Source organism: Anoplophora glabripennis, unplaced genomic scaffold (genome assembly GCF_000390285.2).
Source record: "Anoplophora glabripennis isolate ALB-LARVAE unplaced genomic scaffold, Agla_2.0 scaffold50, whole genome shotgun sequence".
NCBI lineage: Eukaryota > Metazoa > Arthropoda > Insecta > Coleoptera > Cerambycidae > Anoplophora > Anoplophora glabripennis.
The window spans coordinates 997,704-1,015,766 of NW_019416330.1; the positions used below are offsets into that span (position 1 = coordinate 997,704).

General features: G+C 32.8%; 1 protein-coding gene across 1 annotated transcript in view; it reads right to left on the reverse strand.

The window, feature by feature from the left end:
* LOC108914350 (receptor-type tyrosine-protein phosphatase mu-like) overlaps positions 1-18,063 on the reverse strand; it is a 121,684-nt gene that overhangs the window by 23,465 nt on the left and 80,156 nt on the right. Inside the window, exons 19-23 of the mRNA XM_023454122.1 lie at positions 12,065-12,140; positions 11,820-12,010; positions 11,059-11,636; positions 4,885-4,946; positions 4,619-4,716 (exon numbers count right to left, since the gene is read on the reverse strand). Coding sequence (XP_023309890.1) covers positions 4,619-4,716; positions 4,885-4,946; positions 11,059-11,636; positions 11,820-12,010; positions 12,065-12,140 — 1,005 coding nt within the window. The remainder of the gene's footprint in view (positions 1-4,618; positions 4,717-4,884; positions 4,947-11,058; positions 11,637-11,819; positions 12,011-12,064; positions 12,141-18,063) is intronic.

Sequence of the window (18,063 nt, forward strand, 5' to 3'; positions counted from 1 at the left end):
TGTCAAGGTTTGGTAAAACAACAGGACCTAGAAACCTGTCACCGACAATACCCATCCAAATGTTTAATGAAAAACGTGCCTGATGTCCAGATTATATTAGAACATCTTCTCTAACTTTGTTTTTTGTTTGTTAAAAGCTTCCTTTGTCGGTTTATTCCTAATAAAATAAAATGTTTGAAAAACGAATAGTGGTCCATATCTCCGCAACTGTTACTTTGCGGACCCATGTTTATTAAGACTTTTCTGCTTATTTTGGTTCATACTATTACCTCCTGAAATATTTTACACTCTTTTTTTAACAGCCTGTATAGTGAACATTGAATTATTTCAGGTTGCAGTAATAATGGGAATTTCTGGGTGCCTATCGATGCTGCGAATTGACAAATTTGAAAATTAGCGACGTACAGGACGTTGGCAGTTACATAATGTTTCAATACCTGACACCAAGACGGGAATTTCAAGAAAATTTACAATTATAGAAGAAGGATTTTGTGTGAATCCTGTTGAAATATGCAGAAAATATATTTCTCTGCGCCCAATTCGCCTAACACAATACATATTCTTTTTAAGGTACACCAATTAAAAATGTACTTCTCAGCCTGTAGGAATCAACACATCATTGGCGAAGGTACTCTCAATAGTTGCTTCATTCCNTAACATCGTGCATTTCTAACAAAAGTAATAGAGACCTAGTTAAACTAGTAATTAACAGGTAACCGCTCAAAATGTCTGCCATTTTTCTATAGACATTGAGCTATTCTACGACGAAAATTGCTTGACACATTTCGCAGCATTTCCGAAGATAGGGTCAAAAAAGCATTTCTTATCTTTGCCCGTAAATCTTCTACATCTGTCGGAGAAGTTTCATACACCTGTCTTTTATATAGCCCCATAAAAAACATCAAGACAAGACAGGTCTGGGGATCGGGGAGGCCATGGAATTGGCTTATTCACTTATCTGGATACAAATCATTTAAGTATTCTATAACCTGAAACAGTTTTTCTATGAATTTACATAACTTACATAATGAGAAAACTTTCCGCCAGTGTGGAATGTGCAGGGGCACCATCATGTTGGAACCACTGACTGTNGACACCAAGACGGGAATTTCAAGAAAATTTACAATTATAGAAGAAGGATTTTGTGTGAATCCTGTTGAAATATGCAGAAAATATATTTCTCTGCGCCCAATTCGCCTAACACAATACATATTCTTTTTAAGGTACACCAATTAAAAATGTACTTCTCAGCCTGTAGGAATCAACACATCATTGGCGAAGGTACTCTCAATAGTTGCTTCATTCCTGAATATCGCAAATGCAGAAGCATATACTGGCCATTGTGTGAGGCGCGCTTCAACAACTTTATTGGCCAATAAAGGTGCTGACCTTACAACCATCAAAAGGCATGGTGGATGGAAGAACTCCTCTGTAGCAGAAAGTTATGTTGAGGAGTCTATCTAACAAACATGATATTGCAAGGAAAATATAGCTGTTCCTTACAAGAAGAGACATCCGTAACTTGTGCAAATTCTTCACAAACTTCCGAAAATGAACATGAACAATGCTACAAGGGTTGTTATTAACGAAAGGAAGTTAAATGTGATAAAACAAAAATCGAAATGTGTATTACTATAAATGTAAAAGTTAATGTTAAAGAGTAAATAAATTAAATTTGATTTATTATTTTTCCATGATTCTTCTAGCGAAATAAAGTTACTTTAATCCACTAGTGGATAAAGTATCACTTTAGTATCACTTTATATGTGTGGATAAAAGTCCGATTATAAGGTGATTGTGGATAAAATATTTTTTTATGATTCTTTGAATACACCTTACACATCTTATACATCTGTGTTAATAATAATATAAGATGGGCTTTTTCGGGTTAGCTCACGGAAACAGCGCACGGAAAAAGTTTTCTCGATCTCCGATTCTTTCCGTGTTCTGAATAAAAATGTCGAATATATTTAAAATAGCTTTAAAATAGAATTATACAGCAAAGTAAACTGAATTTAAGAAAGTTTATATGCTATCTGATATTTAACAGGTACCTATTTTGTATTTTAATTCGTAAATGTTTGAATATTTAGATACATTTCTATATAGTCCAATCAGCTGGAAGTTTTTGCCTGTGAAGTTTTAGGGGAGTTTTGAAAATTGGTATATTTATAGATTTTGACGTGCTCTTTCCGAATTTTTCTTTGTCACCTATTTTTTTTTCCGGAAGTAGCCGCCATATTGGAAAAATGACGCTCCAAAACAGTTTTTCGACGATATTTCCTTTCCTACTCACTTTACGGCATAAATGTATGTAATAAATTAAACTAGAGAACATTTCCTATAATTTATGTATCAACCTTTTTCTGTAAAATGAATAGTTTCGGCATACGAACACCGCAAAGTTTACTTCAACATGCGTATTGGCCAACAAACTCATTTCCACACCACCATGAGGTAGAGTTCCTGGCACATTTTTTTAGTGGTATCACCAGTAGGCCTAATCCACTTGTGATGCACTGTTGAGTAAAACCTCACGGGTAGGAAGTTCTTCCAAGTTATCCGCGATAGGGTTCTTCGACTTCATCACCTTCTTCCTCGATGGCAGCGATGCAATATTAAATTTATTTCTAAATGCTGACTTCGTGAAGGATGTATATCTGTAGGTGTTTAACCACATACTTTTTTGTAACCGTACAACGCAAGGAGGAAGCGTTTTCCAGCTTCAGCAATTTTTTTTTCTTTCCGTGTCAGCATTTGGGTTTTCTATGTAAATGTTCCACTTTATAGAGTCGATTCTCAATGGTAAAATGTTGTTTGGCCATAAAAGGAAATGCTAACATCAACAAATATCCAAAAACTGTTGCTTTCTTGAAGCGTCAAGCTGTAAGATATATACGGAAAAAGTCCAAAATTTTAAAAGCAGAACAAGACGTAACCAAATTTTTCTGTGAAGTTGAACAATATCTACTGCCAAAAGCAATTTTAGTGTTTGGGATCTTTGGTGCGTGTCAAAAAGATGATTTAATACGTTTAAATTTAGACAATGTGGTCGATAATCAGCGCTTTCTTTCGCGTTTTTACGAGATGGAAAAATTCATACATCAAGAAGTTTCACCATTAGCTATGAGGGATGTACATATTTGAACCCTGCACACTTTATCGTAAATATGCAATTCTATGTATAATCTAAAAATATGAATAGTATAAGATTATTTGTTGCATATCGAAATGGCGGGTGTTACATTGGATACCAGAAAATATACCGGGAATGGACTAAGGCGTTCTTCGGCAATCATGTTGGTGGAAAACGGCAGAAGAATATACAGGATGTCCCAGAATATGTCGGCAATATCTCGGATTTATACAGATGACGTTAAAATAATATGACAGGTCCCTACAAAAATTTTTCCTAGAGGGCCACAAAGGACACCCCTGAAAATCGATTTTTTTTTTAAAGCTTTTAAAATACTTTCTGTAATTTAATTATTTTCTAATATGATGAACAACAGATAAGACTCCTTAAAAATTGACTCATGAAAACAATTTGGCTTATTTGGTTTGCCAAGGATGATCTAGCTGTAGCACAATAATGTCAATTTTTTTTACACCCTTTACGATAAAGGCACAAAAATAATATTTTTAGATAGTTTGAACTCTTAAACTAAAAAAAGGCATTCTTGGTTGATTTATCGATAAAATGAACTGTTTTCGAGAAAAAACTATTTTTGTTTAATATGATTATATGATATGACATCCGTAAAGAGAAATAAACCGATGAAATTTGCATTCATTCTGTGCCTATTTAAAAAACTGCCACAATTCTTTATATTAGCTTTTTACTAAAAATAATTAAATTACACAAAGTATTTTAAAAGTTATTAAAAAAAAAATCGATTTACAGGGGCGTCTTTTAAGGGCCTGTATCTCTGTAGGGGGTCCCCCTAGGGAAAATTTTTATAGGAACTTGTCATGTTATTTTAACGTCCCCTATATAAATCCGAGAGATTGCCTACATCTTCTGGGACACCCTGTATAGAAGAATATATACAAAGAAAACTGAGTTATCACGAGAACTATTTAACCCTTCTCACACGCAAAATATAACAACTGTATCTATCATTCGTTCGAAAAAATCAAAAGATTTGCGAAAAGTCTGTTTCAATAACTTCAATTTTATAAAATGAAACTCCAAAAGGACTAAACCTGTGCAGTAATACGAATTGCATAATAAACATAACGATTAATAATAACAATTCAAACTAAAAACATTATTAGCTGGAGCTGTTATTATTAATAGTTAGTCAAGTAGTTAACTTTCAATACTTTTACTCTATATGTTTTCTTTATTTTTATAACTGTTATGAAAATAAAGACGTTCCAAGTTTCTTTCGTATGTTATTTTACGTTATATTTTGTTTTTATGTTTTCGTTTTCAAAGAAGTATAATAAAAAAATATCGTTCCTTACACGTCCAGAAATAGATTTTTCCGTGCTTGCCTGACTTCCCGTGTTCGGTTTCGCCTACCACGAGACTTTGTCACACGCGCATGGAAAAATTCTGATTTCCAGTCTCCTAATGAAATATACTATTTATGTAATAATCTGTTTTACTTACAGGTAACATTGTTTTCTGTTTTATAGACGATTTCCTTATATTATTGGATTTGGCTGGATCATTTTCACTTAAAGGTACCTCCTCTATATCTTTCCTTCCTATAAAGAAATAGCTTTAAAATATGGGGGACAGTATAATTTATGCATTCTTGTTAAGAGATAAGTGAACCGGATAAATTGAGCGACCACTAGCGCTAAATATACATTTTATCGATAACTTTGTTTTTTTTTTTAAGTCATAACTATGACCAGTGAAATGTTACTTACGTTGTGGTTTAATAATCGACATTAAGCTTCTCTCACTTGTCTGTTTCTTTTTTATCTTGTATCTGAAATATTTCAAAATGCCAAATAAGAATGTACATAACTAATAATGCAAAAGTTGATACGAATACCTACTTAGGTATACCCCGACTTGAACTGAGTACATACAAAGATATTCACATCAAATTTTACCTTTATTTCTATACAGGGTGTCTCATAATTAGCTGCCAACCCTGAACAGGCCGATTCTATGATCAAAACTAAGTAAAAAAGTTCATATGAACATGGGTCCGGAAATGCTTCCTAAGGGCACAGGGACCCATTGAAGAGGGAGGAATGGAAATCATTTTTTTGCAATATCTCTCAATCGCGTTGTGATAAATGAATGAAATTTGGTATACACAGCTAAATTTTGATGAGCAATTTGATGGACTAATCCATTTATTTCCACAAGGTCCATTGGGGTGGGTACGGGGGGGCCCTTGGTACTTTGCGTGTGTAACTTTTTCATCTTTGACTTTTTAACAAATTGGACAGCAAATTCCGTTTTCCCGAACTGTTTTACGTTAAAAAGGTACTCTTGTTTCAAATCGTTATCTTTAACGGTTTCTGAGAAAATCGCTCTTGAATTAATCCCACTTTGGTCAATTTCATAGTAATTTAAACAAAAAATAATAATAATAATTTTCCTTTCCTCTCTTTTCCATTTAAAGGATTAATTTTTATTTAATTTAATTTTTTATTATTATTTTTTTATTAAAATTAGATTAAATTTAAACAAAAAAATTTTTTTGTTTAAATTACTATGAAATTGACCAAAGTGGGATTAATTCAAGAGCGATTTTCTCAGAAACCGTTAAAGATAACGATTTGAAACAAGAGTACCTTTTTAACGTAAAACAGTTCGGGAAAACGGAATTTGCTGTCCAATTTGTTAAAAAGTCAAAGATGAAAAAGTTACACACGCAAAGTACCAAGGGCCCCCCCGTACCCACCCCAATGGACCTTGTGGAAATAAATGGATTAGTCCATCAAATTGCTCATCAAAATTTAGCTGTGTATACCAAATTTCATTCATTTATCACAACGCGATTGAGAGATATTGCAAAAAAATGATTTCCATTCCTCCCTCTTCAATGGGTCCCTGTGCCCTTAGGAAGCATTTCCGGACCCATGTTCATATGAACTTTTTTACTTAGTTTTGATCATAGAATCGGCCTGTTCAGGGTTGGCAGCTAATCATGAGACACCCTGTATATGTATATTCTATATTTTTATTTTTCTGCTTGTGTCTAAAAGGAATTGGTAAAGACCAAAGTTTTAAGTTTTTCAAAGAAATACATAAAAAACAATTTAAAGTTGCATAAATATGCAACTAGTAGTTCTCATTTATTTTACTAATATAAATTTATTAAAATTTTCACTATTATATTAATGTGTCAACTTATATCTGCAGAATAGATTAGACATATTTAACACTGCCTTCAAATTTAATAAAAAATATTTCACTTATAGTGTGATGTTTTTATATTTATGTATTTAACTATTTATGCATTATTGCATGATTCATTTTTGTTTTTTATATGTCATATTTATTCCCTATGTTATTTCAATTAATTAATGTTTTACTAACTCTGTAAATGGATTTTTTATTGGGTGACGTATCAAATAAATGAATAAATATATTTTTTAACAGACATTCTACAATGTCACGTCATAAGAGTTATGGAACCAGTGCATTTTTATGCGTTTCCGCTATTAAATTCACTAAACAGATCTTTATTCAGGGTGATTCGTTAACAATGGGAAAATCGAAAGCTGAAGATACTACACGTAAAATGGTGACCATTGGCGCAAATATGCCTTATCCGAAAGTTGATACTTTCGGAAATACAGGGTGTTGAAAGTTAAAATTTTAAATAGTTTTTTTGCGATTATTCTGAAACTACGTAGGTTAGGAACTTGAAAATTTGTGAAACTATATTTTTTTAAGCGACAAATAAGATGCGTGTTGCAATTTCAGCGTTGGTTATAGAGGACGCCACTTACGACCAATTTTACCGAAAATTTAGTTAATAATTTTTCGATTCGTATTATTTCGCACAACTCTTCACACGAACCAATAGATTCTTTGTAAAATATCTCTTTAATTCAAGAGCAAAAAGAAAAATCAAGAGGATTGAAGTCCGGACTTTTGGGTGGAGAAGCAAAAATGCTTACATGGCCAATCCAGCGATTTGGAAAAACTACATTTAAATATGCACGCACTGGCCGAGGAAAATACGGTGGAGTTCCGTCGTGCATGACCCACATGTCACTTCTTAAATAAAGTAGAACTTCTTTAAGCCGTGGAAGCATTTTTGCTTGGCCGCCCAGAAGACTAGACTTCATCCTCTTGATTTTTCTATTTGGCCTCGAATGAAATATATATTTTACAAAGAATCTATTGGTTCGTATGAAGACTTGTGACAAAAAATACAAATCGCTGCCAACGAAGTCAGACGCAATCCCAATATGTTGTTTCAAACTCGAATATCTCTCAGAACACGTTGTGTAAAGTGTATCAGTGTCAACGGTGAATTCTTCGAACAATTACTTTAAATCATTATTACGTAGGTATTCATTTATTTTATTGTTAATTGTTGTAATAACATGAAGAAACACTTAGTTTGTTTCGCTATTACTTTCTCGTATTATCAAAACATAGTGTTCGTTAAATCTATTTTTCTCGAAAACGCATCGACATACCGAAATGAAACAAGAGTACATAACTAATGGAAAAATTAATTGCTCTTTCAGGTTTTGAACCAAGTTTCATGTTAGACATACAGGGTAAAAAGTTTTTAACTAAATTTTCCATAAAATTGGTCGTAAGTGGCGCCCTCTATGGGCAACGCTGAATTTCCAACACGCATCTCATTCGTCGCTTTAAAAAATATAGTTTCATAAATTTTCAAGTTCCTAACCTACATATTTTCCGAATAATCGCAAAAAAACGATTTAAAATTTTAACTTTCAACACCCTGTATTTCCGAAACTGTCAACGGATAAGGCATGTTTACGCCAATGGTCACCATTTTCCGTGTAGTATCTTCAGCTTTCGATTTTCTCATTGTTAATGAATCACCCTGTATATTTTATTAAGTAAAAAATACTACACTATAAAAGGTGTTTTATAATAAACCCATTGTGTTCTACAGGGTGTTAATGATAAGTTTTGCCAAACTTTAATAACATATTCTACCGATGAAAATAATCAACTTTTGCCCTATAAAAATTTTATATAGAACGCTTCCCTACGGATATACAGGGTGTTAAAAGTTTCAAATATTTATATGATTTTCCTGTAACTTCATTGGCAAAGAATATTTAGTGATAAAATTTGAGGGATGACATTTTTTTATAGGACTATTTTTTCATGGATAACTTATTCCAAAATACACTCCAGTGGCGTAGTTATGGAGGGACCTTTTTCGAAAAAAAAAATCGTACACCACTGGTTTTTTAAATAATTTTAAATGTTTTTAAAATGTACAATCAATTTGTGGCAATAAAGTATTCTTGTAAAGTATTCGTAAAATTTACTGGTCTTTAGATAATTGGAAAATCAAATAAGAAGATACTTAGTATATCATTTGCTAAATGTGTAACAATAAATTCAATATCTAATATTTTTGAGACTTCAAAATACTCTACAACGCGTGTGTTATTTTTCATACAACTAAAAACAGATTTAAAAAAATATATGGTATTCAATTCATTTCAATTGTAAAATACCAGTACCGTACGTAGGTGACAAGTTCTAACTAGGAAACAGTCACAATTTTGAAACTGTCAGACATTTCTGTCGCGTTTCTGCTAGTTATGGTCCGTTGTATAAATATTGAATTAGCAGATATACATTTTACATACGGTAGACAAGCTGAACGACTTCATAGACTTCGTGAAACTGCATGTGTGTCTCTACCAGAACGTCGAGCAAGAGAAAGACCTGTTCGTACAGTTCATTTGGAAGACAGAATTTTGGAATCTGTAAATGAGACCAGTACCAGACAGATATCAACAGATTTGGGTGTATCACATGCAACAATCTGGAACGTCTTACGTCCATATTATGTCCAGCGAGTTCATGCATTACATGAAAATGACTATTAACGGTAGATTGAATTTTGTCGGTGGTTTTTACAACAGTGCGAACAGCCTGATCATCAGTTATTAATATTATTTACCTATGAAGCGAAATTCACAAAAGAAACCATTTCGAATAATAACCACCAATGGACGGATGAAAATCCGCATATTAATTCCCAACGTCGATTCCAAGAACAGTTTTCTCTGAATGTTTGGGCAAGCATTGTGGGCGATTATTTGATTGGTACCTACTTGCCACTGCCACTGGAGTTACGTCAATTACATATTATGGTATATGCATGATGGGGTACCACCTCATTAAAGCCTTACCGTTAGACAGTTTTGCTGAATAATCAGTATCCTAATCACTGAATTGATAGAGGAGGACCCATTGCTTGGCCGGCTCGTTCCCCTGACCTGAATCCCTTGGATTATTTTTTGGGGGTTACCTGAAAACTATGGTATATAGTACTCCAGTTCCCAATATAGAAATACTTCGACAGCGCGTTGTAGAGGGTTTCCCAACCATTCACAGTACGGCTGGAATTATGAAGCGTGTATGTATGTAACATTTAATACTCTGCGCGCCCTATCAAAAATTTTTATAGAGCAAAACGTGAATATTTTCATAGGTAGAATACGCCAATAAAGTTTGGCAGAACTTATCATTACCACCTTGTATACAAAGGACATATTTTTCCTTATACAAGTCCTAAATTTAAAAGTAGAACACTAAAATACTGTAAGAACTATTAAACATATACTGGGTGTTCCAGTTAAAATTTCCCACCTGGAAAATATCGGAATTTTCTTTTCACAAGGGGGCACATGATGGCGTAAGTTCATTATTCTTGTAGAACAAACTAATTATTTCCAGTTTTCCAGCAATTATATAAACCATTTTCACGAATTGGAATTCAATAGACCTTGTGATGATTTTACGGGATATTGTCTCGACAAGACAATACGAGACAATATTGTCTCGTTTAAAGTAAAGCAAGTAAAAAAGTTGAGCTGATTGAGTATGAAGTTTTTGTATTGAGAGATAAGAGAGTTCACATTACAAAGGCATGGCTCCTTTTTACTGTATTAGTTGTTTAAATGTTAAAAATTGACTTAAAAATTGTTTTTTATAAAAGAATGTTTGACTATAGTTACAATTATTTTTAATCTAGTGAAGCTCTTAAAATTTTAACAATGTTCTTGTATACTTCGTTTTTGATGGTTTTTATATTATAANACCTTGTGATGATTTTACGGGATATTGTCTCGACAAGACAATACGAGACAATATTGTCTCGTTTAAAGTAAAGCAAGTAAAAAAGTTGAGCTGATTGCGTATGAAGTTTTTGTATTGAGAGATAAACGAAAAATCGAAATACATTTTTTTATCGAGAAGTTGTTGAGCAATGTCGTCAGGGGTAGCTTCGAAGACACCAAAACTTACGCGATCACGTCCCTCTTGAAAAGAAAATCGACGTGTCTCAGGTTTTTTTTGTTTTATTTTTAATTCCGATATTTTCTAGGTGGGACGTTTTAATTGGAACACCCTATATATCATTGTAATCAGAAAAAAGAAAGGAATTCAGAAAAATGACAAATACACACGTGTCCAATTAAAAAAAATAAAAGTTTGGTTTATATCTTCGAAATGCAGAACAGTTAATTGTGTCTTTATATTCTTTGAATCGTAAGAAAATTTTCCAAAATTTTGGTCTTTACCATTGTCTTCCTAGACTGGTAAAGTTTTTTGCTATATTATTTTATTTTAAGCTAATATTGTGAAAAATTGACAAATACCCCATTCTTTCTCTAAGGGTACGTCCATAGTGGAGAATCGACGCTTTAGATTCTGATAGACTATACAGGCTACAGATACGGGAAACAGCTTTGTTAACGCAAGCATTTTAAATTCCATAGCTGCTGCTCGTGTCTCTCCTCTAAGCCTCTAAGTATATAACAACGGTTCATTATTGCATTTTTTGTGGTGTAGATTTAAAATAAGCACAATAGTTATTTTCAAAAAACAGTTACTTTTATACTTACAAGTATATATAAACGATTAATGGCACCAATAATATTAATAATATTAAGGCATATAAGCCTTTATTGCCAACCTCCGGGTCTGAAAATGGATTCTTTTCTACTTTCTTTATTTCGATTTTCCCATAACATTCGTTAACAAAGTATATGTACAAGCGGTTTACTTTACCAACTGAATCATTTGTGTAGATCATTTCGTTATAGGGCAACACATTTAGATCTTTTTTAACGTGCTCTTTAATATTGCCGAGTGTTTGACGATATGAATTATTTTTCAAATATTTTTCAAATATATTTATATCAGTTTCAATTTTTTCTTTATCAGTTGACGAAGAAGTTAGAATATAAAACATTCTGCTGCAATTTTTAACAGTTTCTTCATCGTCCTCAATCTTAGAAATCTCAATGAATATGGTGTGGTTCGTGTCGTTAGTTATTTTGATCGTATTGTTAGAAATATTATGCACTGGTGGGGGGCTCCATTCTTCGTATTTATTAGACTCATTTTGATACTGTTCATTGTGAACAGTTACACTCACATTGTATTTTGTACATGGTTTGGTGAAGTGTTTTTTCTGAATCTGAAAATATAAGAAGTATTTGTTGAAAAATACAAAATAATTATGTCATAAATTACTCTGCAACATAATGTCTGAAATAAAATTATTTCTGAAACTGACAAAATTGTCTCTGGAATTTTTGTGGTATCCTTTTTCATGTCGTAAATAGAAAGTGAGGCCAAAACATGGGGAATACATGCTTACCAAGTACGTATACGTTAAGTTATAATCGTTTTCAGATTTAATTTCCTTTGAAAAGTTTTGGTTCAGGTCAGGCTTAAAATTGATTGTAAATTTCTTAATTTTTCCGTTTGTGACATTGGGATGCTTCCAAGATATACTCAGATCATTGTTATCGGTCCATGTCGTTATCACATCGTAAGGAGAATGTGGTACTAAAAAAATACACATTTTATTTCAATTGTGGACTTGAGTTATCAAATAATCACCGTCGATTTTAGTTGTTACATGAAATGATGTAGCAATTTGAGAATATGTACTGGGTTGTTCATTTCTGGCATAAACCTGGAACATAAAATACTTTTTTTATTTATAATGGTAAAGTAAGTGTTAATATTTTCAAAATACGTAATATCAACAATATTTTACAAGTCGGTCATAAAATAAGATTAATACGTTTGAGGTCATTTTTTTATCCGCTGTTTCGAGAAATATTTCCCTATCTACAAGGTGTAACTGAAATAAGTATTCAAAATTTCTGAGCTTGTAAAACAAGTCGAAAAATGACGAAAACTTTAGCACAATTTTTGTCAGTGGCGGCTCCTAAGGGAGCTACGCTCTCCTAAAGGGGTAACCTCGGAAACAGTTTTTAATGCGTAACATCCAAACGGCTCGACATTAAGTCACGAAATTTTGGTGAGATATTAACCTTGACGTGCTTAATAAGTCTCATAAAATACATTTCAAAATTTGCTACAGGGGCGTGAGAAAATGCAGGACCCAGGGACAAATTTAATCATATCTTTTTTGTAGTCAATTTTTTCTAGTTCCTGACTCGAAAATATTGAAATTTGAAGTATTTAACATAAAAAAGGTCCTCTTGTTAAATTTCACTAGGATGTGCCGTTTTCCAGTAAAATCGATTTCAATCATTCCCAACGTGCTCCAAATTCAACTTTCATTACATAGCAAAATAAATTAATTGCAGTGTGCCATGGGGAAAACAACTAGTCTGACAGTTAACAGAAATGTCAAGTATTTTTAGTTTCAAATTTGTGTCATTTGAGTATTCGCAGTGCCGTTTTATAGTAAATAAAAATATCAAATAATTTAAAAATGCAACAGTATACATTTTCTGAGTATGTAGATATGCTTTTGACGTTATGTGAATGTCATGGAAGCGCAAGAGCAGCCGCACAACGATACGGTGAAAAGTTCCCCAACAGAAATGTGCCCAATTACAAAACATTTCTTTGCACAGAAAGGCGTTTGCGAGAACGGGGTACGTTAAAAAGGAACAATTTTGAGAGAGGCAGGCGTAGAATAATTAGAAATGTCCTGAATGAGGAAAATATTTTAAATTTAGTTGAAGCTAACGCCACACTTAGTACAAGACGACTATCAGTTCAAAATAACATGTCTCATATGACAGTATGGAGGATAATGAGAGAACAACAATTGTATCCCTATCATTATAGACAGGCCCAAGACATTTTACCACAGGACAGGCCCATGCGCAGACAGTTTTGTCAGTTGGTTTTAGACAGGCAAGCCGAAGATCCGATGTTTCTATCGAATATTATTTTTACCGATGAAGCTACCTTTACCAGAAGCGGTGTTTTTAATATGCGCAATGAACATATGTGGGCCGAAGAAAATCCTAATGCTCGGAAGGTAACCCATTATCAGCATTCATTTAAAATAAATGTTTGGGCTGCCACATTAGGAAATAATCTATTTGGATATCACATCATGCCTGGAAATTTAACCGGAGCAATGTACCATCAATTTTTGTCTACTAGATTGTATGAATTTTTAGAGGATATTCCTTTGGTAAGACGAGGTTCCTTATGGTACATGCATGACGGCGCCCCTCCTCACTTCAACCGTCAATGTCGACAGTGGTTAAACGAGCACTTCCCAAATCGCTGGATTGGCCGAGGAAATGATGCTGCCATAAATTGGCCTCCACGGTCACCAGACCTCAACCCAATGGATTTTAACGTGTGGGGTCAAATGAAACAAAAAGTGTATTTCCAAGCTGTTGACAATGAGGAACAGTTGCGTCAGCGTATAGAAAATGCATTTAATGAACTCAATGTGGAGCACAAACTATACCGGAACCTATTTTCTTTGGAAAACAGGTTACGTGCGTGCATTAGGGCAAACGGCGGACATTTTGAAAGTTGAATCTAGTCTGTCTTCTTGACTAGGGCACATTTTCTGCTAAAGAAATTAAGATATTTGGTTAATTTGTTAAACTAAACTAAATGGTTTAAATCTGTTAAAATGTTACGTAAAAGTTTCAGCCGCTTACAATAGTTTAATAAATAATCTCATATGTATCTATTTTTTAGCTTTTATTTATATCACCATATTTTTATTTGTTACTATTAAGAGTGTTAAAAATATTTGACATTTCTGTTAACTGTCAGACTAGTTGTTTTCCCCATGGCACACTGCAATTAATTTATTTTGCTATGTAATGAAAGTTGAATTTGGAGCACGTTGGGAATGATTGAAATCGATTTTACTGGAAAACGGCACATCCTAGTGAAATTTAACAAGAGGACCTTTTTTATGTTAAATACTTCAAATTTCAATATTTTCGAGTCAGGAACTAGAAAAAATTGACTACAAAAAAGATATGATTAAATTTGTCCCTGGGTCCTGCATTTTCTCACGCCCCTGTAGCAAATTTTGAAATGTATTTTATGAGACTTATTAAGCACGTCAAGGTTAATATCTCACCAAAATTTCGTGACTTAATGTCGAGCCGTTTGGATGTTACGCATTAAAAACTGTTTCCGAGGTTACCCCTTTAGGAGAGCGTAGCTCCCTTAGGAGCCGCCACTGACAAAAATTGTACTAAAGTTTTCGTCATTTTTCGACTTGTTTTACAAGCTCAGAAATTTTGAATACTTATTTCAGTTACACCTTGTATAATTCTTCAAGAAAGTGCAATAAGGTGTTTGCGACTTCCTCAGATATTGACAGAAAATTAAATAATGTGACTAAAAACTTGCCCTGTACTTATCGTTTTATTTTTGTATTAAGTCATTAGTTAATTTGAAATTAAAAAGTACGTATCGGAGAACCTGGTAAAACTTTTACCTCTTACATTAAAACTAACCGTTTAATAACAAAAAAATTAAATTAATTGTGTATGAAACATTAAAATTTTTTTTGACTATTTTCAGTTATATGTATAACAAGTCTACTTTCTTGATGATATCTATTTATCACCCCTATAAGTTTTATTTCTAATTAGAGCTACCCACATCATGTCGGATATGAAAAAAGTGAACTAATTTGATAAACTAATAATTGTAGGTTCATCAAGCATGATTCTTTATTTATTTATTGTGCATAAAAAATAGCCAAATCACTTTATTTTACACAAAAATTTAAGTGAAAACAACGTCAAATTAGTATTTTTTAACGAATGAATTTTTATCTAATATATATGAATTCTTTTAAACACTTAAGACTTTTAAAACACATAATACTGAATAAAAACTAAAAAAAATAAACCAATATTTTGACCTTGATGAAATAAATTTTATCTGCTCCCACTATAGTAAATAGACTATTAATACATTGTTTTTAAGGAGGTAAGCGGATTTTACCGTAGAAGTGAAGGTTGCTATGGATAACGGAGGTAAGTAAGGTAACTTATAGCCCAAGAGCCAGCAACCGTTTTGAGTTAGTCATTTGGTAAAAGCTGAAAATTTTTCCTACGCTTCATTTGGTATCACTAGTAAGTAAATCGACCCCCAGCTCGCGCAGTTCCGGGAGGTGCAGCTGCGGCAGCCTCCCAAACACGTAAAATAATAAAATAAAAAAATTAATACCGCAAAAGCTGAGACTTTGTCGACAAGTTAATTATGTTATAAACAAAAGAAAAAACGCAATCCGCTGACTTTAGAGTGGGGGGTTATGCCGCAGCATTTCACCTAAACAAGTCAAAAATATGCGCTAGGTAAACTGATACCCCAAAAGCTGAAAGTTGGCAAAGTAATAGCACAGCTTAATAATAGTCAACTTAACCAGTTATACGAAAAAAATGGTCCGCTGAAGTTTTTGTGGTGTATAAGTGCTCAGCTGACGAGTTGAAGGTGCAGCACATCGCTATACGCGCGGGTGCGTTGTATCTTTAACTTTATCAGCTGAGCACCTTTCCCTCACTAAATATAAAGCAGAGTTTTTTTTCATTTAACTTATTAAATTAGCTATTGTATTAACAAATTTCAGCTTTTGCGGTATGAGATATCTATAATTTTTCCATTTTTAAGTCTTAGTAGTAATTATATCAAAATATACAACTTTTTTCGAATATTTATTTACAATAAACGATTTCACGAGTTTTTCAATTTAAATAGTTTTAATAAATAAATATTTACATTTAAATACTTAGGTATACATAACATAAAATTGAACTGCATCAACATTTGCTGCGGACAACGTACATTGCAAATATTTGGGCACACGCTCATCTTCAGGTCCCAAGAGAATTATATTCGACTGATTTCGGCTGGGAAGAGAAGGGAGACAAATTTATTTTCAAATGGTTCGAGGGTGAACAGCTGCCCTCTTCCCTTGGAGATATAATTATCGAGGATGAACAAAGAAATAGTACAGGTTAGAATTATACTAATATATTTCGCTCTATAATAAAATTTAATTATTTAAGTGTAAATTTTTGATTATTTAATTTACATATATGTAAAATACAATTTAAAAATATTTAAAAATCTTCGTACTATATGTAATTATTTTTTATAATTAACGTTTTTTTTTAATAACAACATAAAACACACCACAGAAATGAGATAACCCCCAAATCCAAAGCCAGAGGCTGTGCGGAAGAGAGTTACACTTGAAAAAACGCGGACAAACACCCTTTATCCAACGACATTGCCAGTGCCGACACCAGGGATCGAACCCGGACCAGAATAAAAAATGCCTGCCACGGCATGCTCGACCGACTATACGCTACCGTGGTTATTATTATTATATATTTACAGATGATGAGGAAGAAATGGCAGGAATCGACATTGACTCCAGCGACCATGAGTTTGAGGGTGATGAATTGGAAGATGAAATAGACTAAATTTTTTCATACATAACGTTTATTGTAAATAAATATTCGAAAAAAGTTGTATATTTTTATATAATTACTACTAAGACTTAAAAAATGGAAAAATTATAGATATTTCATACCGCAAAAGCTGAAATTTGTTAATACAATAGCTAATTTAATAAGTTAAATGAAAAAATATACTCAGCTTTATATTTAGTGAGGGAAAAGTGCTCAGCTGATAAAGTTAAATAGTCCAAGAGCTGGTAACGCATGTTTCATGAAGTGTTTGATGCATCTTAATATTTTTTAATTCTAGTATCTATGGGATACCAAGCTGGAATACCTGTGTTAGCTTGACCCATCCCGGAACACCTGGCACTGCGCATAATAGAAAGGTGTAATAAAATATAATCCAAAAAAATGTTTAATTCAGAGGCCAACAAACGTTAATCAAAAGTTTAAATAATTTAACACATAAAATTTAATAAGGCATACACTTTTGAGGGGGTTTACATTTAATTAATCCACCTCAAAGTTGTTTTTTAGAAAATACCATTTGAAGCTTTTGATTCACTCTGAAATTTTAATAGCCTCTTAATTAAATATTAAATAAATTATTAACAAAAAGCCAGACAGTTTTTCCGGAGTTTAATTACCGGCAAACATGAAAATTAGTCTTATTTAAAATAGAAAGAGATAGACTGCTCGTGGTTGGCGATCTGAGTGAGAGCACCGATTGCCTCGGCAGCTACGCTTCTTATTGGTTATTGGTCACGTGTCCTTTACCAGCTGTACATTTAAAATTTATATTTTTGAATAGAAATAAAAAAAATTTATTTATGTAGACAACTTTTTTTTGTAAACTTTTAATTTCTCAAGATAGAAGGATAGTGCAATTATAAGCAATAATGAAACATTTGAATTTAAATCTTATCGAATTAAAAAAAAAAGGAGACTGTGAGGTTATTATTGAAAATTCCACGATTAGAATGTATAATCAATTTTATAGGTTTATTATCATAAAAAATATTTGTTACAAGTACGTTTCATAAAAATGTTTAGAAAAGTATCTTCAATTTTCCTCCTCATCACTACTGTCCTCTGATTCTTCTTCTGTAGAATCATCACTTGAAAGCATGTCTTGATCGTAAAAAATTTGTTCATTTTCTGAAAAAAATTAAAACA